We start from the raw sequence: 24097 nt of genomic DNA, 5'->3' as shown, positions 1-24097 counted from the left end.
TACCCAGAGAGAGCATCATCTAAGAAATGTTTTTTTTAAATTATTTAAGATCACAGTGTATTCATTCTATAATGATAATTATCAATCTAATATGTCATAAATACTTTCATTTCAAACTTACATTCTGCTGTTGTTTAACCTGGCAGGCAGCTAAACACCACACAGGTGTTCATTCACACCCCCATAGTGGGACGGGGCAGTGAATTGGGAAAAAAAGTGAAACTCTTGGGTTAAGATGAGGGCAGTTTAATAAGAAAAAAAACAAACAAACCACAAAACAAGTTATGCACAATGCAATTACTCACCACCCGCAGATCGATGTCCAGCCAGTCTCCAAACAATGGGAGGCACCTGGCTGACTTCCCCAGCTTTTATTGCTGAGCATGACATCACGTGGTATGAAATATCCCTTTGGCCAGCCTGGGTCAGCTGTCCTGGTTGTGTCCCTCCCAGCTTCTGGTGCACCCCCAGCCCTCCTCTCTGGCAGGGTGGTGTGAGACGTTGAACAGTCCTTGACTTAGTGTAAGCACTGCTCAGCAACAACTGAAAACATCAGTGTGTTATCAGCATTACTTTCCTCCTAAATCCAAAACACGGCACCATACTAGCTACTATGAAGAAAATTGACTCTACCCCTGCTGAAACCAGGACAGATTCTTTTATTCTCGTGTGCAAGTACAAAAGGTCACTCTTGGTTTCAGCTGTGGTAAGCCCTCAGTACTTTTATTTCTGGTTTGCTGACCATAAGGAGGAGTTGAAGATAAGCATTTTGGTTTGTTTTTTGCAGTTATTACTACCATCAGAGTGGCAGTGTCAAGAGTGGAAATGATCTATTCAGTATTAGTTCACATCCACGCACCTCAACAGAACTTCAAGCCTTATGGGGGGTGTCTTGAATTGAAGAATTTTGTAAGAGTCCTGCATTAGGAAGAGTTTTGAACATTGTAAATACTTGCAGCAGCAGCAGAAGAATTTATTTCTGTGGTATATTTGGGTTGCGTCTAACGTGATTTACTTTGTGGATTGCACAAAGGCTGATCTCCTCAACAACTTATCCTACAGTTGTGTGGCCTCCTAATTAAATTAATGTTGGTCTTACAGAAGCAAGTGATTCTTATGTATTGCAGGTTGCACTGGAACTCATCAAAGTTGTGGGTGGTTACCCAGCTGATGCATACAAGAACTGTTTTCTGAACTTAGCCATTCCCATAATGGTCTTTACAGAAACTGCTGAAGTAAGAAGAACTGAAATCAGGTAGGAAGGGTGATGGTAGAAAGGTGGTGTTCTGGAAACCTGATGTCTCTCACTTAGAAGTTGGTGAGACATTACATGTGCGAGACTTGTACTTATTAAACCTAGATAATCAGATTAAATCCATATGTGCTTGTTATAGCAGAAGTGTAATGGAACCAAAGTTCATGGTCATACTCCAGTTAAAAATACAGATATATTCAAGGTTGGTTATTTTCGTTCTTCAAACTTGGAAGATGATGAATAACTTTGTGTTTGCTATCAAGCTCTATTAGCCATATACTACTGCCAACGGTGTCCCATAATGCATCACTCAACTTCCTGTTTGGACATGCAGCTCATACGCTCCTCTGTCCTAATTTTAAAGCTAGTGGTTTTAAGGTCTTAGTTTTGTTTTCAGTGGAAGCTGTTGGTAGCTAGGCTCTAAAAATCTAGACGAGATAGATATGCAGCACAGTTATTAATAAACATCCTGTCTGCTCAGACTGGATACACTTCTGTATCTTGGTCAATACAAAACCTATTCTTCAGTATGTCTGAAAACTCAGTAAATTCATTGCCAGATATTATGTTTACTCAGTTATAACTTTGTGTCTTGTGCTTAGCCAGGTGAAAGGGCTAGAGAAATGGTAGGAGACAGAGAAGAGATTTTTGCTTGAGATAAAACAGCAAGTCACTAGAAGAGAAAGCAATTCTTCAATATATGTTTAAAGGAAATGTCTGTTCTAAAGTAACAAACCATCTTTCTCTTTTTAAAACAGAAATGGGATATCATTTACAATCTGGGACAGGTGGACAATTTATGGAAAAGAGGATTTTACACTGTTGGACTTCATAAATGCTGTCAGAGTAAGAAATCTATTGTACTGTGTTAATGCAAGATGAGAGGAAAGCATTTTCTTGTCTTGGGTTGTTGGCTTTTTTTTTTTGCCCTTGTCAAATTGTTGTTTTAACCAGAATAATTCTAGAAAGAATTTCAATGGGAGCTTAAATCTGTAAGTTAACACATCCAAGCCTATTTTCAAGTTCTTTAATTCGATTTGTTAAAATGTATCATAATAAAACTTCTGTCAACATCTGTGTATTATCTCATTTTCTGTTTGGAATCCTATGGTTTTCAATAATTAGCTGTAGTAGTAACCGTAGTTGTCTGCTGGGTTTTGCAGCTGTCATAGTCCTTTAATACATTTTAATTTGTGAATTCCAGGAGAAATATGGAATTGAACCAACTATGGTTGTACAGGGAGTCAAAATGCTGTATGTTCCCGTGATGCCAGGTCATATTAAAAGATTAAAGCTGACGTAAGTATAACTGGAAAATGGATCCAGGGATGTGAATGCACCTACAAATTATGTTCACTGGTTGTATCATAAGAATGTGTGTCTGACAGCACTATTTTCTCCCAAAGTGGTTTCTAGTTGTTTATATTTGGGAAAGAGAAAAGGTACTTTTCTTCCTTTAAAAAAAAAAAAAAAAAAGTGAATTAATTCTTGTGGTGAATTAACTTCTGTGCTGAGGACAGGAGACTTAGAAAATGCAACTCTAATGACTCTAACTGATGAATGCCAGAATGAGAAACCCAAAGAAGTATGACAGTAATTTTTTTGGAGACAGAATATAGCTTGGTTTAAGCAAAACAAATACTAAGTGATCTGTTCTAAACAGGCTTAAAACTAATGGTGATATTTAGCAACTTAGTTCTGAAAGTAGGGGAAGATATTCAAGAAGGAGTTAGTGTTGGTTGCAAGCTGAGATTAATGGTAGTCTGTTTAGTCTGTGGTAATTCCTTGAGATTCTAGTTTACTTTAGGCCTTTTAAAAATAGAGTTTGCAAGACTTTGTGAGTGATGCTTACTGACAGAATGTCAGGGTATAACAAACTAGAAATTTGAGAGGGTGCGAGTACAGGCCATTATTATTATTTTTTGATTGATAGACCTTTGCAAAGGAATTGCCACATCTGACCCAAGTTGAATTTTACTTTATGTGTCAATTGAACTTCTGTAGCTCAAAATTTGTCCATCACAACTCCTCTGAAGTGTTTGTTGGTCAGTGCTTACCAGTAAGTAGATGCATTGATCAGTAGTCTGCTAGTAGGTGACTTCAGGAAAAGTAGTACTTGTGTGGGCAAATTCCAGGGAGAGAAGAGTCTGTTGGTGCTGCCTGTAGGGTGCCTGGCATACCAAGATGTGAATTTATAGCCCACCTCTGAACAATCGTTTATATTCCTTCTCCTACAGCTGTATAAATCATTTTGAGTGAGTGGAGTTTGTAATAAAGTCAAAGGCCTGCTTTGAAGCTGCCTCTGTGTAAAGATCAAGATTTTCTATTAACCCTGAGACTGTTCAAGCTTTCCATGTAGTTACAGCTTGTGGAGTTCTGTTACAAATGGTCCCAAAAGCTTTGAAAGATATGTGCACAGCAAATTCAGGTCTTGCTTGCAAGTTTGTTTTTTTCTTAAGGTGTTTAAAATCTTGCTATATTAGGACAACAAGCATTTCAAAATGCTGTCTTCATTTCAGAATTACAGCACTGACTAGAAGCATAGTCCTTAGGTGCAGGTTTTAGAGACGTTTACCCACCTTGCTCTGTAACTTGAGGCTTCCTCATGCAAATGGATATGACGTCAGTATCTCTGCTAAGAAGAGTCTAATGCTTTGTGTACTTGTGAGGGAACAAGTACTTTTGGGGAAAGCAGCTTTTTGTCCTGTGTGCTCAGGCTTAGCCAGAAGTAAAATCCTTCTCTGATGTGTCCTGTGAGGAATAGAAATAAATGTGTTCCTCAAGCCTCCTAGCATTTGAGCTGGCCTCATGAACCAGTGGTCCAAGTTGGAGAAAAAAAAAAGATTGTTTTGAGACGTCCAGAGATATGCAATGAAAGTGAGGTTGATCAAAGTAATTATTGTGCAACTTAAGTCTCCAAGGTGCAGCTATTGCTTATGTTGCAGTAATAAGACTCCAGAGAGCAAAGAGGGGAAGTAGTACTGAAACATGACGTGCTTGCCTAGTTTAAATTTGCTTTGTGGTCACCGAAGAATAAGTCCTAGATCTTTTTTGTTTCTCCCCCTCATAGCTCTTCACTTTCAAAATTCGAGGACTTGGAAAGTCTTAACTTCAGTAGAATTGCTTTCTGTGAGAACTGCATATCTAGTGTCTGCATTGGAGGGGGTCTGCCTAATAAAGTCTTAAAACAAGCCATTATTGGTAGACAAAGAATTTGGTCCTACTTCATGACCAAATTGCTGCACAGAAAGCTACTTCTATCTTGTGCCTTAATAGGATGCCAAAGAGAAGTCACATGGGTGAGGAATCCCGTCTGAAAGTGGCCATTTTCTCTTGTCATTTTTTCTGAGCGCTTGTTAGTGAGCAATGTAATAGCTCACTAGCAGGCTGAGGACTGCGTCAAGAGAAGTAGAATGCCATTTGCAATAGTTCAGACAGGAACGACCTTTGTGTCTATTTGTGTCCATTGTTAAAAGAAAGCTCATTCTCCATTTTAATGTGGTTTCTGGTATGTTGGGCTTCATTGCTGGTAGTGAAATTTATCCTAGTCTGGCTCTGAATTCCCATTGTCAGTCCTTCTGTTACCTCAATAAACTGTTTGCTTCTTTGTAGGATGCAAAAGCTTGTGAAGCCATCTGCTGATAAAAAGTATGTGGATTTGACAGTATCATTTGCTCCAGAGACTGATGGAGATGAAGACTTGCCAGGGCCACCAGTGAGATACTACTTTGTTCAGGAAGACAATTGATGGTAGAGGTGCAAAAGTCACTCCAGGACCATTTGTTTTGAAAGGAGTGTGCTAATTTTCAGCTATTAAAGATGGTACTATATATTTTTTTTTTTTGGTGAAGCCTTAATTAAAGCAAATGGTGAAAGTCAGTTGCTTTGCACTGAAGACAAACTGGACTTGTTTCATCTCCTGTTACCTTCAAACCTGTTTACTCAAGGGAGGATTGGTCACTCCATGAGATGGAATGTCCAGTACAGTCCTTACCTTAAAGACAAGATATGTTTTAATTTGTGGGGAGCTGAAGAAAGCAAGAAGAACAGTGAACGTAACAGATTGTCCCCATGTGCAATTTAAGCACTGCTTAGAGAAGATTGCAAAAACTGGGGAAACTGCCATTTTATGATATTCCTGTCAAATCCATTTCATGTGTTATTTTCTTCTCAAATGAGAATTTCAATCTTGCCATCTACATGAGGGATAACCCATCCAAAATGTTTAAACTTCCACTTAAAAGCAGATGAGCTGCTCTGCTGTGTTGTTGGTGCTCTCTTCTGAACTGTATGTGATGCTGTGTGTCAGAGCAGCTATCTTAATGTCAGTCTCCACGTGGAAACAGAGGGAGGCAGGTCTTGAACAGGTATAAAAATTGTCATAGCTCCCCTGAAGTCAAGACACCTGGAATTGTTCATTATCTGCACTAAGACTGTTCTCTGGGGAATACTGCAATATGGGGAAAGTGGAACCCTATCGGAGAGCTGAGTTAACACTTTCAACAATAAAACTTTGCCTTCAAGAAAGAGAAAATGTTCAGTGTGGTTGAGCCTTTCTGCCCTTACCAAATTGCGAGCACTGTAGCAAGAGATGACTTTGAAAGGAGGTAAAGGCAAATGGCTGCAGATGTTTGTCACAGCAAACACTCTTTCCTCAGCTGCTCCTTCTGGTACCATTTCCTTACAATGGATGGTTGTGCTGTACACCTGTCCACAGCATGAGTCTGAGTTGCACTGAGTTTTTTCAGTTACTAGGGTATCTAAGTATAAAGAATCTGATTATTGGAAGTAATTAGAGACTTGCTTTGTGCTGTGGTGAGGCAGAGGTGTATTACAGAAGCATCTGTAACAACATCTTCTCTGTCATTTAAACACTGGATAGTGTAGCTCATAGTTCATGTGGCAGGGGGAAGGTGGGTTGATTTGTTTTTGTTTTTTTTTTTCTTTTTGGTATTCCCCAGTGATGATAGTGAAGTGGGATCAGAGAAAAAAAAAAAAGAAACAACAACAACAAAGCTACAAACTGGAAAACCTATTAATATTTTTAAGCTTTAGAGACAGTGAATGCCCATCTCTAAATCCTGTGGTTGTTGCAAAAGGTATTAACTACTTCACTGTTTATCCTTGATTATTCTTTGTTAAGGTTTAGGGATATCTTCACATTTAATGAACATTATTGGTTAGGTCTCTTTTCCCCCCCCCACCCTCCTCCTCAGATAGTTGTAGTCAGGAACAATAGCTATTAGGCTGGGCACTTGAACACCAAGATGTATGGAACTGAATAGCTGGAATCAACACAATTATTTCAATATATGGGATTTGTTCTTACATATGGGATACCTTCTGTAAAAGTGTATATAGTTTTACAGTCAGTATAGCTTATAGATATTTTCTAGATTATTAATAGTGCTCTTTAAACTACCTAACATTTCTTTTTTTAAAGAACTTCTTATAGAGATTTTTTTTTCTGAAACAGGAGAAAAGATTACTACATTTACAGTGTAGAGATGGCACAAGCAGACAGTAAGTTTTCACTTCTAAATAAAACCAAATACCAAAATATATTTCCATGTGGCGGTATTAGAATCTAAACTCTAAACTGAAATCAGTAATTAGTACTAAGGATCTCGCTTACTTGAATGTTTAGGTTAAATGAAGAGCACTGTCACCTCTCACAGTTGTAAGCTGCAAAAGAAATGAAATTTTCAGTAAGTATGCTCTGGTGCATTAGCGTGGTGATAACGTGCTTCTGCTTTTGAAGTAGGCAGCGTAGAAAAATAGTGTTAGTCTCACTACTTTGCTAGAAGGCCATCTGACGGCCCTCAGGGTATAAAATAAATTTTCAGATACAAGTAACAGAGTGGCTCTTGCTAATGACAATGCATACAGCTTTGTGAGAACCTTGCCAAAAATTCCAGGTAGAGGATGGCAAGTATCAGGGCCAGAACTGACAGATAAGGCTGTATCTCTGTGCTGCTGTTCTTATTGTGTGTATCTGTTGGATGCATGTCTGTTCTACAGGTGGGTTCCTCTCAGTTTAACAGTTGGTGATAGAAAAACCAAAAATGCAAAACAGGTCTATAAATGTTTTTAGCTGACCTTTAAGATTTTCTGGATATAAGTTAACCTAGAGAACACTTTACAAGTAATTACATAAGAGGACTTCATATGGAGGAACTGTGCATGTCAAGTGGCTATTAAAGTTGTTTTTCATATTTTCAGATTTTCTGAATTGCTGATACAGAGGGTGAATGTGTTTATGTTGGAGTTTGTGTAGAGAGGAGTGAGCAGATTTGGCATGAATTTGTGTTTGATACAGTCTATTTTTCAATTTAGTGCTGCTTTTTACCCGAAGTCCTAGCAGGTGCTCAGCAGGATCATGCTAAAAGGGCTCAACTCAGGCTGGCCAAGTGAGCTTTGGGCTGGGGGGGATTTGCTGGTCTTCCAGATCTCCAGTACTGCCAGTACAGTGCTAGCAGTGCAGAGGTGCATTGCACCACCTGGAATCTCAGAACTGCTTTTTGGCTTTGTGATGAAAACTTGTGTGTGTCTAGGATTTTTTGACGCTATGTTCTCGTGTAGCAGCTAGAGCTAGCAATCTCCCTGCAGCAATGAAGAACCAACTGCCTTTCTGCTAGAACACTCTGAATACCTTTCCTTCAAAATGTTTTTCTTTGCAAGAGCAGTTGATTTGCAGAGATTAAATTTTATATCGGCATTAAAGATCTTTCTCATTCATGCTTTTTTTATAGTCTGCTCAAAATTTACATTAGCTTTCCCTTAATTTCTTACATTAAATTACTTCCTAAATAGTTGCAGGAATGTTCATGCATGCAAAACGAGGCATATAGCACCCGGCTCTATGTCTCTTTAATGCTTGGAGTAGTGAGGATTCTGTGTCAAGATCATGCTACTCTTAATAAGGCTGTTTTGACAGATACGGCCTCCTTCTTGATGGATTTAGGAGTAAAAATTACACGTTTTCATCTTTTTATCTCCATTTTCAAAATACACGTGGTAAATATGTGAACATTTATTAAAAGAAAAAGTGCTATTCAAGAATAATGACTGCATAGAAAGAAAACTCTGGCCCCAGTGTCTACCAATGCTGAAACACCCGTGTCACCTCATCACAATCTCTCGCATCCTAAAATCTAAAAACACAGGTTTCAGCTAGGCAATGTTTATATGTACATCTGGCTTGTATCAAACAGAGGTAAGGGCTTTAGGTAAGTTCATGTTCTTAACCTTTCCTTGTATCTTTGGAAATATTGTGGCTAGTTGTTTGAAGAAAGGAACTGAATTTCAGCCAAATGCAACTGACTTAATTGTTCCTCTACCTCTTGTGCTACAGGAGTTGGTTTGTTTAAGAAAAAAGCCAGGATCAGCTGAAGGAGTGTAGCTCAGCTGTAGATACTCCATCCTGGAAGCACTTTGTTTGGTCCAGCTGCCTGACACACTTTAGAGGCTAAAAATATTAAACTCGGATCCTACTGCTGATCACTTCAGTCGCTTGTTTTGAAGGCTGGATCCCCAATTTCCGAGAGGAATTTCGAGATGGATTCTGTGGCTGAGGCTCGGTGAGGTTCCACACCTGCTCGGTATGATCTGTCTGTCACGCTTGCTGCCTTCCCTCATTACCTCTTTTCTTCATTGTGCGCTTTTCTTCATTGTGCTCTGCCTCAGCCCATGGAGAGGTGGTTCGGAGAGCTTAACCAGCAGGGACACCGGCTAATTTGTGTTTAGTTCCCTGAACTAGCTCATGGCAGGATCGGATGAATGCTCCTGTTAGCATGTAGAAGGGGTGGGAATGTATGGCTAGGCAGGAAATGTGTCAGTGTGCTTGAATTTATGCCCTCCCCCAGTTGCAAAACATGTGAGATGCCCCATTTGCAATGTTCAAGATGCTGTAAGGGATGTGTGTGAACTTGCAGAGAACCAAGAACCTCCAGTTTAGGCTATCCAGGCTTGTATTTTCTGCTTGGCCGGTATTGCACCCCTCCAGCAATGCTCAAAGCCCCAGTAGATGTGAGGCATCCCTGCTGCCCACATGGGTTAAACAGCACTGATTCTCTTGCAAATGAATAGAAAAGAAACAAGTTTGTTAAATATAGAGTTTATTGCACTGTGAGCCAGTGACAGAACTGAGCCCACGTACGCTGACTGCCTCATTTCGGTACAATATTTTTTCAATGCATTTTGCAGTGTCAATGTGCCCTCTCCCCCACTCTTTACTTTTTCCAGTTTAATTTTCTATAGGAGTTGGGGTTATTTGGATGTACAGTATTTTCCCTTTTTTTGATAGCTACTATGATGTTCTCCCCAGATCTCATAAATTTCTCTGGGAGAAGCTGCATCACATTCTTGATTTAGGATAAACAAGGCTGTTGTAGAAATAGTGACATAATAGCCTGGGAAATGCTTTCAGCTTAGCTGTAATAGTGGAGTTCCTGTAAGCTCCTCCTTGTGCCTCTGTCCTTCAGCAGGACTTTTCCATGTTTTGCTTTCAGAACTGTGGGCCATCTGCAGAGCATTGTGGCATGTCTCCATGACAAATGGTTTCAGGTTTCCTTGGGTTTGGGTCACAAAGTAATTGATGACATCCTGAAGACTTGCAAGTGACACCTGTTTCACAGAAAAACAAAACAAACAAAAAGAAAACACCAAACAAATCATACTGCATGTGTTAGAGAGAGAATACATTTTGAAAACATGCTGGCAGGCTGGTGTGCCTAGCAATGTTCTTTGAACAATTGGTACTGGATTTGCACCTAGCATTTAGACGCAGTGAGGTCTAGGACAGCTCCCTGCAACATATGGTAATGTTTTTATCATAGAATTACAGAACGGTTTGGGTTGAAAGGGACCTTAAAGATCATCCAATTCCACCGCCCTGCCATGGGCAGGGATATCTCCCACCAGACCAGGCTGTCCAAAGCCCCATCCAGCCTGGCCTTGAGCACCTCCAGGGACGGGGCATCCACAGCTTCTCTGGGCAGCCTGTGCCAGTGTCTCACCACCCTCAGAGTACAGAAATTTTTCCTTTTATCTATAAATCTACCCTTTTTTAGTTTAGAGCCATTACCCCTTGTCCTACCACTATGCTCCCTGACAAAGAGTCCCTCCCCAGCTTTCCTGCAGGCCACCTTTAGGCGCTGGAAGGCTGCTGTAAGGTCTCCCTGGAGACTTCTCCAGGTCTTCTCCAGGCTGATCCTCAAACATACAATTCCTTCCCTTCTATCATATGAGTAAACAAACCAAAAGAGGTTTAGCTCTGTGCACCTTCATGCTCTTCCATGACTGCTGATGCTCTTTCAGCAGGTAGTTTAGCAGCAAATGCTTTTTCAAATCATTAGGATGTTTCTCAGGCCACTGGTTAAACAAGTCTTAAGGAAAGTGGAAAAAACTATTTAGAACCAAGTAATAAGGTCCATACACACTTGATTGCACCTCAACTAAGTTATTTTTATTTCTCAGAGTTATATGAAGTGCACTTTGAACTTCCTCTAGCTGCAATAAGAGCTCACTTCAGACTTATTACTGAAGGCTGAATTACTGGGAAAAAGAAAAAAAGCAATCTTGAGTGTTTTGTGGGTGTTGGTGGTTTGATTATATTTTTGGTAGAAGAGAAGAGGTTGTGGGTATTTTTTCCTCTTCTAATTCTTGATTTTTTTTTCTTTAGGTTAGTTAGACTAACAGAGGCAAAAGACTAAAGAAAACTAAGGCAAAAGACTAAAGATGGGCTAAAGAGAGGTAAAATACATACTTTCTCACAAATTATAGTTAGGAATTTACTGTAGCTTTTCTCACTTTCTATAAAGTAATATTTCTTACACTTGCTTAAGAATCTCTAACAAGGGAATCGCTCATTTACCTTTCTTTCCAATTCAATAATGTAACTTGTTTCTTTAGACATCACTCTGTAGTGTTTTATGCACGGGACACTGAAAGGAAAGGAAACGACAGTTGATATGCCACTAGAAATGAAATAACTTATGATGTACCATTGCTGTCATGAATTCCACTGCAGGAGCAATGGATGTGTTCTGTAATATCCCCAGAGCCTATTGAAGGTGTGTGGCAAGATGCATTTTTTCTTGTCATAGTTTAGGAACACTGGGAATTGCAGATGTCGTTTCCCGGTGTCTCAGGTGACTCTTGTTCTAAAACTCTGCAAAGCTAAAATGGGGCGATTCAGTTAAAATGTGGTGTGTTTCTAGTCCAAGTTACTGTTTGAAAATATTTTTCATTTTTCTTTATTCATTTTATGAAGGGATATGGCCTGTTCGGTTTTCATTCTGCACGAAGATTTCTTAGGATTGGGTTTCATGGCTGGACAGCAGATGGGAAAGTGTTTTCCCAAGGAAACTGGCTTTTGCTGGTGGGTCTTTATTGCTTTGTTTAATCTAACTGGCTTTGGAGGAGGAGAGAACTGACAAATTGGTCTCAGGCCCATGCCCTTCTTGCCCCGTTTGCCTTGTTCAAAATAGTCTGAAGGTGAGGAATATGCTTCACATGTCAACTTTGGGTATTATGAATTCAGCTTTTAATGCAGTATGTACTAGTTGTGAAATAATGTATTATGGACTCAACCTACTTCAGCCCATGTCGGACAGTGATTGCGTAGTTCTTGCTGTCGCTGCCAGGACGCAGAATCAAATTCCCACACGAAGGATTCTTTTCCAACATCTCTGTCGCTTCTTTCCGAGATACTGCATAGAAGCAGCTGCATAGAAGGGAGGGGAGAAACAGCATGAATGCAAGTTACACAAGTAAGACCGTGTCATTCCAAGCTGCGGCAAGAGATGTGCTCTACCAGGCTGATGCTTCTTAACAATGCTAGGCTTACCCAAGGCAATTAGCCATGGCTGCCAAGGGGCATGACATCTGAAGGACTCTTGATGAATAATGCTATTACAGGAGCATAATTCAGGACAGCAGTGCTCTGCCCTTCTCATGGAGGAAGTGGCACGTTTGTTCAGATATATTGCTTTATGGACCCTTGCAAAAAATGTGAGAAGAGCAACATGGAATTACTTTGAAGGGTAATCAGCATGTTCTCAGAAGGGCAGATATACCAGTCCAACATGTGGTTTTTCTAAAAGGTTTATCAAGTGTAGCAATATGCTACGCTCAACCTTTTCAAAACAAAAGGCATTGTGGAAAAGCTGCACGAGTAATCTTTCCCTTACAAAATCTCTAAAAGGCCTTAAGGTAGATTTTGTTCATTGAATATTTTAAAACCCTTGTATAACAGTTGAATTTTGAACCTCTCTTTGAAAACAATACTCGGAAAGAAGGGAAGGCTCTCTAGTCAGGCTGGGGTTTGCATGCTTCTGTCAGAGCTTACGCTGGCATAGCAGTCACTGTACTGCTGTCGTTCTTGCTGGGAAGGCTTTCGTTATTCAGGGATGCGCTGGAACAGTCATCAAGCATGATCCTTCTTTTCTTTTCTTTCTCTAGTACTTCATGCATTCTCCTAAGTTGTTCAGGTAGTAACAACTCATCTGGTGGAACTGACAACTAGAAAGGAACAGCATAGTTACAAATGAAAAGAACGGACAAACGTTGTGAGCAACTGTTTCTGTGCCATCACAGCAATCTCCAGAATGTAGCTGCCATGCAGAGCTCGCTCTTCCTACTCAGTTTAAGCAAGTGTGATAATCTGGAAGGTCTGGGTATGCTGCTTTGAATACGATGCTGCACATCTGTTTTTGTTAAAATAGTAGAGCAAATACATCTGTATTCTGATTTACCAGAGGTGTGCACTGATAAAAGTGGGAACAGTGTGAACAACTGCAAAATATCAGGGATTCTATACTGCAAAAGGCTACATAAATGTAACTTAATCTATTTCAGCTCACCTCAGCTTTTTAAGTGATTCAGCTACACCAACATAAAGTAATCTGTGAAGAAATTTCCTTTATTTTCTACCGGTCGTTATTAAAGAGTGTCTTGCTCTTTTCAAAGTGCGTTTAACTAAGATCTTTCATATGAGTAAGAATGAATTTACATAAAATGATTATAGCACAGTTATTCCACAGTAATTATTAGCAATCTTTTCTTAAACATGTAGATGACACCTAGGACTCCCCATGCATATAAGAAAGGGGAGAAAAGTTGTTTGGCTATCTAAAGAGACTGAGAGAAATAAAGCCAGAGATAAAATGACCTAAGTTCTTTCTTTCCATTTTCAAACTATTACAGCTGGCAAAGTGCTGTGAGTTTTGACTGTTAGACCAATAAAAGGAGCCCCAGAGGAAGGACAGTGCTAGCTGTTCAGAATAATAGGGAAACATCAGATACGGTTCCACCTCTTCCTAAGTGCCACGTGAAGGCTGGTGGGAGATTGACTTTTTTTTTCCCCAGTAGAATAAAACACAGGGCTCAAGGGGTTCTCTCAGGTGTGCAGTTCAGCCATTTCTTCACTTATTTCTTCATCAAATGTTGAAGGAGTTATTTCTCTCAGAGTAGGCTCCCTTTTCACAGGTGCAGGAGATGGTCTTATGCTAGAAGTCTTTCCTCCCCAGACAGCAAACAGTGGATTGGGAGCTGTGTCTGATTAAATACCATGGCAGATGAGCTGGGGTGAAATCAGCCTGAATTTTGCTCTCTTCGGGGGATGAGCAGGCAGCTTAGTGTGTGCAAGCACATTAGAAGCAAAGCTTTATGCCTGTGGAAGACAACTTGTTGCATGCACAAAGACCCCTTATGCACACTTTCGACATTGAGCTACAAAACCCTTCCCTACCTTTGCTACGGTGAGAATAAAACCCTTCCATTCTTTTCCATATTCACAGTTATCAGCCTGAGAGAACAGAGAATGACAGTGTAAGAACAACCGCAGCAAACAAAGTACGATATTTTCATGTTCAGATAACTTTCATCCCTTTAGAAGTACCTTGCCTGGAAATGAGCCTCCTGCCAAGCTACATCACACCCTGAAGCATTGCACTTCCCCAGTTGCTCCAAGTTCAATTAGTGAGAGAGGATGGAAGTGGGAAGGAAAGAAATCATGGGCTCTGTTGGAGTAAAAGGAGTAAGGCGTGTGGATCCAAACGGAAGGCCAAGCTAAGGAGGTAGGTGAGTCTCAACTGCAAAGGTAGTCCCTGAGCTCTGTAATCTCTATTATGGCTTTTGAGCTGTGGCAAGGGGCTGATCAGATATTTTATTGCCCTTCTTGGTTTTACAGATGGCCTCAGCCTTTCAGGGGGACACTTCCTGACTTCTTTTGTGTATTTTTTTTTTTTTTAGGTTCAATTCTTTGCTCACTTTATATTCTCAGATACTCCAGAGAAAACTGCCTGATGTCTTGAGGGGGAGTTTCCCTGGTGTTAGATTCCTCAGCACTGCCTCCCTCTTTGGCTGCCTTTTGGTGCCTGGCCACACCAAAGAAGGCATTTCTACTCTCACGTCAGAATGGAGACCTGAATATCCATGACAGATGGGGTAAAGCACCAAGCAGCTTACAAATCATGTCTTTCATTTTCTTACCTTCACTTCTAGTTCCTCATTTGACAGTGTCAGGATGAACTGTGACGAGTCATTTTCGTTTGGATAAATACTGGTTGCTGAGGTCAAAGCTGATATATCTAGCTTCTGTGAGTACTAAGGAAGCAACAAAAAGAAATAACACAGGTTGTAATTTTCACCCCAAATCTAGCTGCTCTTCAAAGAAATTTGTTTAGAAGAAAATGCATGGAAACTTTTTCTAGATCTTGGATTAAATTTCACTGACAGACATTTCAAAGCTCAGTCCCTTGTTTCTGCTTACAAAAGCTCTTTGCACCCACACCATGCCTTCTGGATTTTTCCCATCTTAGTCTTCATAATTACACATTAAAGCCAAGAGACCTCTCCAAGTACTTGCTTTGTGACTTCAGCTAAACCAACAGCCACAATACTTTATGATCATACCAAAGTTTGTATCAGCTGCATAGAGGAAAGTCATGTTACACACCAAGATACAGTTTTACTCTTGTGCACAGTTGAGGAAAGAGCATGCAGTAACATTATGGAGCAATTTGGATACATTTGTAGCTTAGGTGCCAAAAAAATAATTGCTTTTTTCTTTAATGAGGCAGATTCAAATGCTGTTGTTTGTTTCACTGTCTTTTTTTGATTTCAGTCTTTCTGCTACAACTTTGAGTACTATTTTCTGGACTATGCAGGTGGGAGAGGGGAAAGGGCACTGAGAGGTGTCTTGGGTACATAGGGATTACTTCATGAAAATAACTGATGCGGTTCACACAACGTGCGGTTACAAAGATAGCATGCTACTCACTGTTGGTGCTTTCTTATCATCGTAAAAGAAGAGCACAGTTCCTCTCAGTTCTGTCCAATACACTCTAAATTCCTGTTGTAGAGGAGGAAGCGTCAGTTTGTCAATACAATCTTTTAGTTTCCACAAAGTGCTGAAAGTAAAAGAACTGCTAAGAAAAAATGTCATGTACTTTTAAACTGGTGTTTTAAAGATCATGTATATATTTATTTTCTAAGTACTTTATGAAAAAAAAAGTTATTAAATATTTTTTGATAGGTAGAAACAGAAAGAAGCTCTAGGCTTTTTTCTCTCCTATCCTAATTTGGCATTGAACTAGAAAGCTTTCATTTTAATTAAATTAAATGTTTTTAGCATTTGTCAGGGGACTTAAAAGGAATGGGAAAAAAAATATATATTCCCTTGAAGTGTCAATTTGCATATAATTTTGATCATGCCAGTTTACTTGCTATAGGGACAGGATCATGGATCGTGAGAGCAGTATGACCTATTAACCGGATTTCCTGTATTCAAAGTGGTATTTTGCATGCTTTGTCTTTAAGTTACGCGTGCTCATAGAGCAACATCATGCCAAAGTAAGTATGACTGTCTGACTCTTCTTACTGTTCCCTAATACAGTCATACCCAAGTAATGGGAAAGCTTTCTGTACTCTTCTCCATTTTCTTGCAACCCTGATACCCCAAGAAGCGTAACTCTTATGGGATGTGGTATTGGGAACACAAACCTGTAACACAGAAGTTCTGTTCTAGTTTTCAGTTTCCTTACTTGTTTTGTGTTTGTGTTTATTTTGTTTTGTTTGGGGATTTTCTTTGACACAAAGTTAGACATATCCACAAAAATGGAGAAAGAAGTAACTAGTGAAGTCCACTAGGTCGTATGAATTAAAGTGAACAATTTTTTCCTTAAGTATCCTGCTGGCAGTCCTTGCTCCCTGTCCTGCTAGCTCCTAACTAGTCTTTCTGGTGTTTTCTGACAAGTTGCTGGTGTAAGATTCTGTACAGTGTTCAGCCTCTGGACCCCAACCTCTGAGCACTGCAGTGTGCTATTAAGGTGTAAATGCCCTTGTTAAACCGTCTGTCCCTAGCAAATTAATGAAGCCTGTGAATGCTTGCTTGGAGCAGGGCTGGATGTTACGGGAAAGTTTTCAACTGCACTTTATAATGTAGGCTTTCTGCTCTATGGAGACATAGTAGTAGTTGCCCAGGAGCATTTGTAATTGTTTCACAGCCTTTAATATATTTATTCTTGAGTGTCTGGATTCTTATAAATGATAATACAACTTGCCCAGCCCATGTAAATCTCTTCAGATTGGTGCGTATTATTGTTGTGCCCTGTTACAACAAGGCAAGCCAAGGCACTGAATAATTTCTAGTGCTGCAGAAAAATTAACAGCAAGATTAGCAGTCTACTTTTTGTTTCTTGGAGTTCCTGTTTTTTGTGGTACTTGTTTGTTCCTGCGTTTGTGAACCACAGTGCTATTTTGGTCTCTTGATTATATCTACCTTTAGCACAGCATAACTCATATTTTTTTCTATTTTCTTCCTCTGCACCTACAGAGACTTGAGTGTAGGTATGGCTAGGGTAAAAATTACTTTGTAACACTAAGTATAGGGATTGTCATTATCAAGTGCTAAAAAAGGGTGATCAGCTTAATATAGGGTCATGCTCTGAACAGACTCAACAGTAGTAGCACAGATAAAAGCATGGAGGCGTTTGTATGTTTGTGTCTTAATAATAACAAAATCCCGGGACAAAAACAAAACACTCTGTTTTGTTTCCAAGCTAGTCCACCTATGTGAAATCATCAGCTCATACCGACAAGAAAAAAGAGATGCAGCACAGCTCATATATACTTCAGGTGGTGTGTCCCTGAAGATTTCAGGATGCATTCAGTAACTAGATTATGCACTGGAGCGATCTAACCATGTCTCAGTATTAAAAATATTGCATTAGCTTTTCACTGTGCTGGTAGCTATGAAATTGATCAAAATCAATCCACATTTCAGCAGGTATATAATTATAATATTATAATTATGGTTCAGTTATAATGGGATCCTGGAGATATCGATGGTTACCTTACATAATTTATTTTCCTTTTTTTCCCCTGAGTAATATGAACAGAAACAAATAAAAGCACAAATTAAGCTGATACCACTATTTCAGTGCACCTATTTGCATCAGCCAGCACCGAGAAACATTTCCCACCACCATCATGAACAGATATGCAGCGATAATGTTTTGAGGAAATGTTTAAACGTATCTGCTCTCTGGGACCGTGCACCTTACCTGGGATTTCAAGTGCCGGACTGACAGGTAACCTTGGAAGTACAGCGGCAGACCTGTGATCCTCTGTCTCTCCTGGGAGATTCGCCGGGGCGCTGGCTGAGGAGTTTCCACAGGCTGCTCCATGCTGCTTCTCAGTATCTTCTGGTTATCAGATGTGCTGGTGGTTGATTTTTTTCTTGCTCGCCCCCACGCCTGTTGTTCTCCCCTGCTCTGCGTCAGCGTCAGCTAGAGAGCTTGTCCTGGTGAGGGGGCAAAAAAGCAGCGCCTCTAAGAGGAAGTCTCAGTGCTTACTTTTAGGTCAGCATATGCTCTTCTTGGTGTGCAATCGTCGGGGGAACCAGATCGAGTGGATTAAAACGGACCTTTTCCAGTGAGCTGTACAAGGCTGTGCCCCTCAGTTTGCTCAAGGGTAAGTGTTCGGAGGATGAGCACACTGGTACAAAATTGCATTGTTACTGTGAGGGATGTCACCAGGACGTGGTGGTAGAACAGCCTGATTTTTATGACTTGTCATAGGCTACGTGCAGGCTGGGAAAGCTGTGCTTTTAGCTGCTTCCCAAGTGGTATTTATTTTTTCTCTGTGAAAACACATTTTAATGTTGAGACTATCAAATTAGAGTTGGAATTTCTTTAGGAAATGGGATGCCATAAGTGATGTTGGAAATAAACCTGCTTACACTTGTTTGTAGCTGCCAAGGATAAATCAACTTTCTAACGTGCACATAGGAAAAGAAGATTTTTCTTTGTGAAAGAGCTAATATACGGAAGTCTTTAAACACAATGTGAAAGGAGATGGTAGTTCAGGAGTGAAACGTTGGTACTGCTGAAATGAGGGGTGAAATTTCCATAAATTTCTCAGAACAGTGATGTTTAACTTTGGTTTCTGGCCTTCCTGTAGTGCTCAGAACTAATAGGGATGACAGGGCTCAGTGTTTTGGTGCTTGCTGCTGCCAAAACCAAGGCAAGCAAACACCAAATCAGTGTTTTGGTTTTTGTTGAACTACTTCATGACCTTTTTTTTGTTCCTCGGCTGCATATATGTGTAAGATGAGTATGTAATTATCCCATAAGGTGAGCTGTGGTGGATCATACAGCTGCTGACCAGCTATAGCAGAAGACAGGGGTCTGAAAGTAACTGTGTGATTTTAAGTCTGAAAGTAACTGTGTGATTTCTAAGCGTGGTAGGGGACAGGGTCATGTTCGTAGGTTTTGGCTAAAAGTTGGCAGATTTTTGTACACTTGGGTTTTGTTGGCAGAACTTGACTTTGCCATTGAGTGATGCAGAAAAGCCAGTGGAAAAGATTTATCTGCACCTTCCCTGGGGAAGGCTGACAACAGCAAGGCAGCACTCAGCCTGCCGTTTGCTACCGTGTGGTAAAAAGCATTACGTTAAATTCCAGGAGTTAGCCTTATGTTAATTCCAGGAGTTGGGCTCGATGATCCTTATGGGTCCCTTCCACCTCGAGGTACTCTATGACACAGTTTGGGGCTGGCCATTAGACACCACAAACTGCCGCAGCTCTTGCAGCAGTGGCTCCTCAGCCACATTTTGGCAGGACAACGCCCCGACCCGCCGCGGGCAGCCGTTCCGCAGCACTCGGCGCCGCGGCGAGGCGCCGCCTCCCGCTGCTTCTCCTCAGGGCAGTGTGGCGGGGGGCTGCTGCGCAGGCGCGGTAAACGCCCGGGGGATGGGGCGGTGCTGCGCGCGAAGCAACGGCCGCCGGTGGCGCGCGGCGGCCGCCGACCAATGGCGTGAGGCGGCTGCGCTGGGGGTGCGCGCGCGCGCTGCCGAGGTTTGAAAGCGGCGGCGCTAAGGGGGGGGCAGGGGCGGCGGCGGCGGCCGGCGGCGGGGCTCGGGGGCCGGCGTTTTCGTCGTGGCGGCGCCGCGGGATGGCGGAGGGCTTGGTGAGGCGGCAGGGGAACCGGGGAGGGGACGAGGGGGCGGGGGGGGCGGTCGGTCCGTAGCGGCGGGGCGGCCGGCGGCCTCTCCTCACGGCGCTGCTGAGGGGCGGGCGGGCCGGCGGGGCGTCTCCCCGCCACGGCTGCGTCCTGTCAGGCGCGTGACGCCTGTAAAGTCCTTATATTAGTCGCGAATAAGGCGTTAAACTTCGTTAAAAGCTCAAAACTTTGTAGCCGCTGCGGGCATCTTTGGTTATTTTGTGTGGAAGGCGGCGTGCCGCCCGGTGACACCGCGCAGTACCTCACGGGGAGCAACCCGGAGCCTGAGGCGGTGGCGTGCTGTGGGGTGGTTCGGCTCCGGGCGTTTCTGAAGCGACGGCTTCTTGTCAGTCGGTTATCCGAGTGGCCTAGCCTTTCCTCCAGCTGTTTTACGCCGAGAAGTTGGAATAAATTATTTGGGTTTGGTTATTTTCACGAGACATAATATCGAGAAACGTTTAGAAGGGTCCCAGGTATTTTCAGTAAGGCAAAAGTGTACTGAGTTCTGCTGTATTAGCGCTACACAATCTCCACACTGCACGTACGCTTTATTCAGCAGGTTTACACATGTGAAGAGATCATAACTGTTTATTCCATTAAACATTTAAACGTTTTTTGAAACATTTTGTTGATGAAAAACTGCACTCTGCTCACTAAATCTTGACTCGCCCTTCCTTATTGTTTGTTTCTTCTACTGTCTTTGCCTGTTGCTAGTTCAGTAGGTTTTATTTCATTCGGTGGCTTATAACTTACTGTCACCTGAATAATTACTGTGCTAGTTGTGGTAAGAGATGGCTAGAGTCTTGTCTGCTGTTCGAATGACTTTGTTTACACTAGTTTCAGACGAATCAAGTCTTCCGGGACTCCTTTACATGAGAAACAGGAGGCTGGTCATTTGCTTGTTAGCAGCATGCTTAGTAAAAGCTGATTCTTATTTCTTAACAGGATCATTTCAAAAAAGACTACAGAGCAAGATTCTGCCATGGAGGAGGGTAATTTCCACTTACGGTTTTAATCTTAGATACAATAGTTTGGGAAAGTTATGCTGATTTATTTGTATGAGCTTAATGCTAAAACTCTTGGGTGCATCTTAAGCTGATTATATGATATTTCTCAACCTTTCTATATTTCTCAGTGGTGGGAGGAGTAAATTGTGCTGGGGGACAAAGCAGAAAGGATTTCCTCAGTATTCTTCTGCTGAAGGGACAGATTGTGGTGTGTATAAACCTAAGCTACTCCTAACTAGACTACCTGAGTGCAGCGATAGCAGTCCGTGCCTTTCAGGAGGCAGAGAAATGAAGCCCACCCAGAGTTCCAGCTTTAGTTGTTTGGTCCTTGCTGCGAAATGTGGAAGATGAGTTTGTGTAGTGCTGCAGTCTTTAAAGGCATGCCAGAAGTCAGCAAGCTTTTTGTTACTGGAGTCAATTTTTAGACATGCGTTTCGTGAGCTTACCAAATGTGCCAAATTACCTGTTTTTACAGGCTTCTAATAATTACGGGAAAAATGGTCCGTGGTGTTTTCATTTTATTTTGGTTTTGATCAACATGGACCAGTTGTTGGATTACTTCCCCCATGTTAATTTTGATGGGGGGATATAGAATGGTATTCCAAGCAGCTGAGGTGTTCACTTGCTTACAGTTTTTGTGCTACAAGCCAGTTCCTACTTCCAAAGCTTTTGTAGAAGCACGGAGTAACTGCAGATTAAGTGGTAGGAAGAAAAGCAAAGGGTGACTTGTTGTCTGAAGGGGTAGATGTACAACTACACGTTTCATTTTCTGGGTCTGCTGAGGCTGAATCATCATGCAGGCAATACTACTTCAGGGCTGATTTTTAAAGTCTATTTATTTCAAGCCAGAATCTTTATTCATCCCAAAGTTCTTTTACCTGAAGATTGTTGTAATACTTGTATGTTTTCTTCTGTGGAGAGATATTTCCTCATTTGTACCACGTTTCGTGACAGCAGGGCTTTTTTTCCTGGAATCCTCATAGAGACAAGTTTCTCTGCTGATATCTGCGTATGGGAACAGATGAGATTTATTAAAGTTGGGACTAGTGGAAATAATAACATAAAATATTAAGTAGCAATAACTGAAGTGTTTGCTGCATGTACTTTTATATTGCTAGGATAAAAATGTTTAGTATTTTTTATTTAATTTTTTTTCCTCTTTCTAGAAAGAAGATTGATATACAACCAGGTCAAAATGTATTGAAATTCATTCAGGATTGTTTTGAAAGTAAGGTTTTATTTGACATTTTGCTTAATTTGCTGATTAAATAATAATTTCTTTCTCATATCGTATTTAGTGGTAAATTAATAGAAATAAAATGGTTAAAATAAAGTTTTTGTCAGTCTTTAATGGTGCCCCCTTTGCAGTCCATTAAACCTGTGTAAGCTGTTGTATAATCTTTTTCCTGAGTAGCTGGTTTCTTTCTTGTTTACATTTACTTGAATGTAAAAAGCCTTAGTAACTTGTTAAAATCAGTGTGATTCCAAGTATCCCCTATTTATAGCTTTTTCTTTATAGGCTGTGATAGTGAACTTACAATAAGCTCTCCATGCACAGCCTGTTGCTCAACTCCTGTTGGCAGAAACCAAACGAGGACTTCAATACAGAGCCAAAGGGTAAGTTAGTTACGGACGTATCACTGTGTAGCTTTGGGTATGCATTTGGATCAATAAAATAGTTAAATTTCTTGTACTCTTAGGTTGAAGCACATTGCTTTATAACTGATGGTGGGTATGGCTGTCTTGGACTGTATTGGAGTTGCTTTCAGTCACTTTACCAGATGTATAGACTCAGCTCTTTGCTGTCAGATGGACAGTAAAACTGAAAGACTATCCTTGTATAAAAGGAACTTCTAGTTCCTTTGAAAAGCCAGCTCCTGATAAACAGTTATTATGCGTAAAATAACTTTGTGACATTGGGGAGGAGTGGAAACAAATCAGCGAACTTATTATTGTCTGAAAGAATGACGCAAATCTGGTTTGTCTGCAGCCCATTCTGTCTCGTTTCAATACTTGGATTCTAGCATTTTTTGTAAAAATCGGATGTTCTGTTAATAGTGTTAAAACCAGACAGTCTTTATAATGGCATTTGTTTACTTCAGTCTGATGTTAGAATGCTGTATAATCTCAAATGAATTTGTGCAAAACTTCAGCCTGATATAATAAAGGTGAATTAAATTGTTTAAATTAGTACTGGAAAGAATAAATATCTTGCCTGTGGGCTGGCAGGATGTCTGTTCAACGCTGCAAATTGATTTTTGTGTGTGCGCTGTTATACCTGTGTGGAATTTACAGTTAGTCTTAGGAAGTCTTACATAATAGAAAACTGAAGTGTTCAATTAAAACAGAACTGTGCTTTAAATGGGTAAGAATTAAGGGAAGAAAATTGTTGTTTTCTGTAGAAATGTATATTCTTGTCAGAATACCATTGCTTTGTCAAACATTTTCCTTTGCTTGTCTTGTTATTCTCCATTGAATCTGGCAGTCAAATGCAGGGTTAACAAACTCGGTGAAGAGAACCTGTATTTCTTCAGCATCCGTACGCGCATCACCACCAGATACTGTCAGTAGCCAAGGTTGGTAGCACTATTATTAAGTTAAGGTTTTGGGGTAACTATTGGTATTTTATAAGCTTTTGAGTAGAAGAACTAAACCTATTTATTATACATGGCAGGAGGGCTGCACAAATCCTACCTGACGCCTGCAATACACGGTTATGCAGCTGATTCTAAGAAAACAGAGAGCCCTTTGTCTAAAGGAGAGGCTCGTGACACATTAAAAGATGCCGAAGCACTATGCAAAAGCCCTGCTGAGTTCGTGGATCCTGAGGATGATAATGGGGCTGTGGGATCACCTCTCCTTGTGGAGGAAGCAAAAAGTTCTCCTGTACATATGTAAGTAGAGCTGAATGTTTTTTTCACCTTTTAGGGTAAATTAACATGGTGGTTTCAGTCACTGAGTTTCTATTCTGAACTCAAGCAAATAATTCCAGGTTGGAGGAAAAGTTCAATTTCTAGGCTTAGAAGGGGCATCATTGCCTTTTTCTTTTTTTATAAGGTATTCTGGTGATAAGAATTAATTCCCAAAAGAGCAGTACCCAAGGCTTCCAGAATGAGTTGGAACTCTTTTTTTTTCCCCAGTACAGTGCTCTAAATGAACAGCTTCTCAGATGGATAGTCTCTAGACTTCTCAGTGAATTTACAGTGCACAGCAGTGTCCTGTTGACAGCGTTGACGTTAAAAGTAACAGAAACTTTGTTAAAGCAGTGATGAACAGTCATCCTTCCTCTTGCTCTGAATATGCAAATACTACCTAAAGTAGGACAGGTT

The 24097-nt window shown here is 40.8% G+C and overlaps 3 protein-coding genes across 7 annotated transcripts in view; 2 read left to right on the top strand and 1 right to left on the bottom strand.

Annotated features, from left to right (window-relative positions):
• UBA6 (ubiquitin like modifier activating enzyme 6) overlaps nt 1–15002 on the top strand; it is a 42422-nt gene extending 27420 nt beyond the window's left edge. For 2 of the 4 annotated variants that reach the window (XM_035557354.2, XM_050710291.1), the window contains 4 exons: nt 1128–1255; nt 2014–2101; nt 2460–2554; nt 4868–6180. In XM_035557354.2, the coding sequence (XP_035413247.1) occupies nt 1128–1255; nt 2014–2101; nt 2460–2554; nt 4868–5003 (447 nt within the window). In that variant the 3' untranslated portion in view covers nt 5004–6180. Of the gene's footprint in view, nt 1–1127; nt 1256–2013; nt 2102–2459; nt 2555–4867; nt 6181–8609; nt 8836–14055; nt 14335–14509 lie in introns of those variants that run through there. The other 2 variants (XR_007708179.1, XR_007708178.1) reach the window with 2 other exon arrangements.
• On the bottom strand, nt 9680–18193 carry STAP1 (signal transducing adaptor family member 1). The gene is made up of 8 exons (XM_035542052.1): nt 17824–18193; nt 15540–15611; nt 14750–14863; nt 14007–14063; nt 12606–12778; nt 11853–11981; nt 11130–11199; nt 9680–9880 (listed from the first exon to the last, which is right to left on the bottom strand). Exons 1-8 carry the CDS (start codon nt 17944–17946, stop codon nt 9680–9682), a joined length of 939 nt encoding a protein of 312 aa, XP_035397945.1. The 5' UTR covers nt 17947–18193.
• Nucleotides 18194–19608: 1415 nt separating this feature from the next.
• Nucleotides 19609–24097, top strand: part of CENPC (centromere protein C) — a 28362-nt gene continuing 23873 nt past the window's right edge. The window contains exons 1-6 of one of the 2 annotated variants that reach the window (XM_035557478.1): nt 19609–19728; nt 20707–20753; nt 21935–21996; nt 22288–22385; nt 23254–23344; nt 23443–23662. In XM_035557478.1, the coding sequence (XP_035413371.1) occupies nt 19714–19728; nt 20707–20753; nt 21935–21996; nt 22288–22385; nt 23254–23344; nt 23443–23662 (533 nt within the window). In that variant the 5' untranslated portion in view covers nt 19609–19713. The remainder of the gene's footprint in view (nt 19729–20706; nt 20754–21934; nt 21997–22287; nt 22386–23253; nt 23345–23442; nt 23663–24097) is intronic. The other variant, XR_004780384.2, reaches the window with a different exon arrangement.

The sequence above is a fragment of the Cygnus atratus genome, chromosome 4, assembly GCF_013377495.2.
Source record: "Cygnus atratus isolate AKBS03 ecotype Queensland, Australia chromosome 4, CAtr_DNAZoo_HiC_assembly, whole genome shotgun sequence".
Classification (NCBI taxonomy): Eukaryota; Metazoa; Chordata; class Aves; order Anseriformes; family Anatidae; genus Cygnus; species Cygnus atratus.
This window is presented reverse-complemented; position numbering and strand designations above follow the sequence as displayed.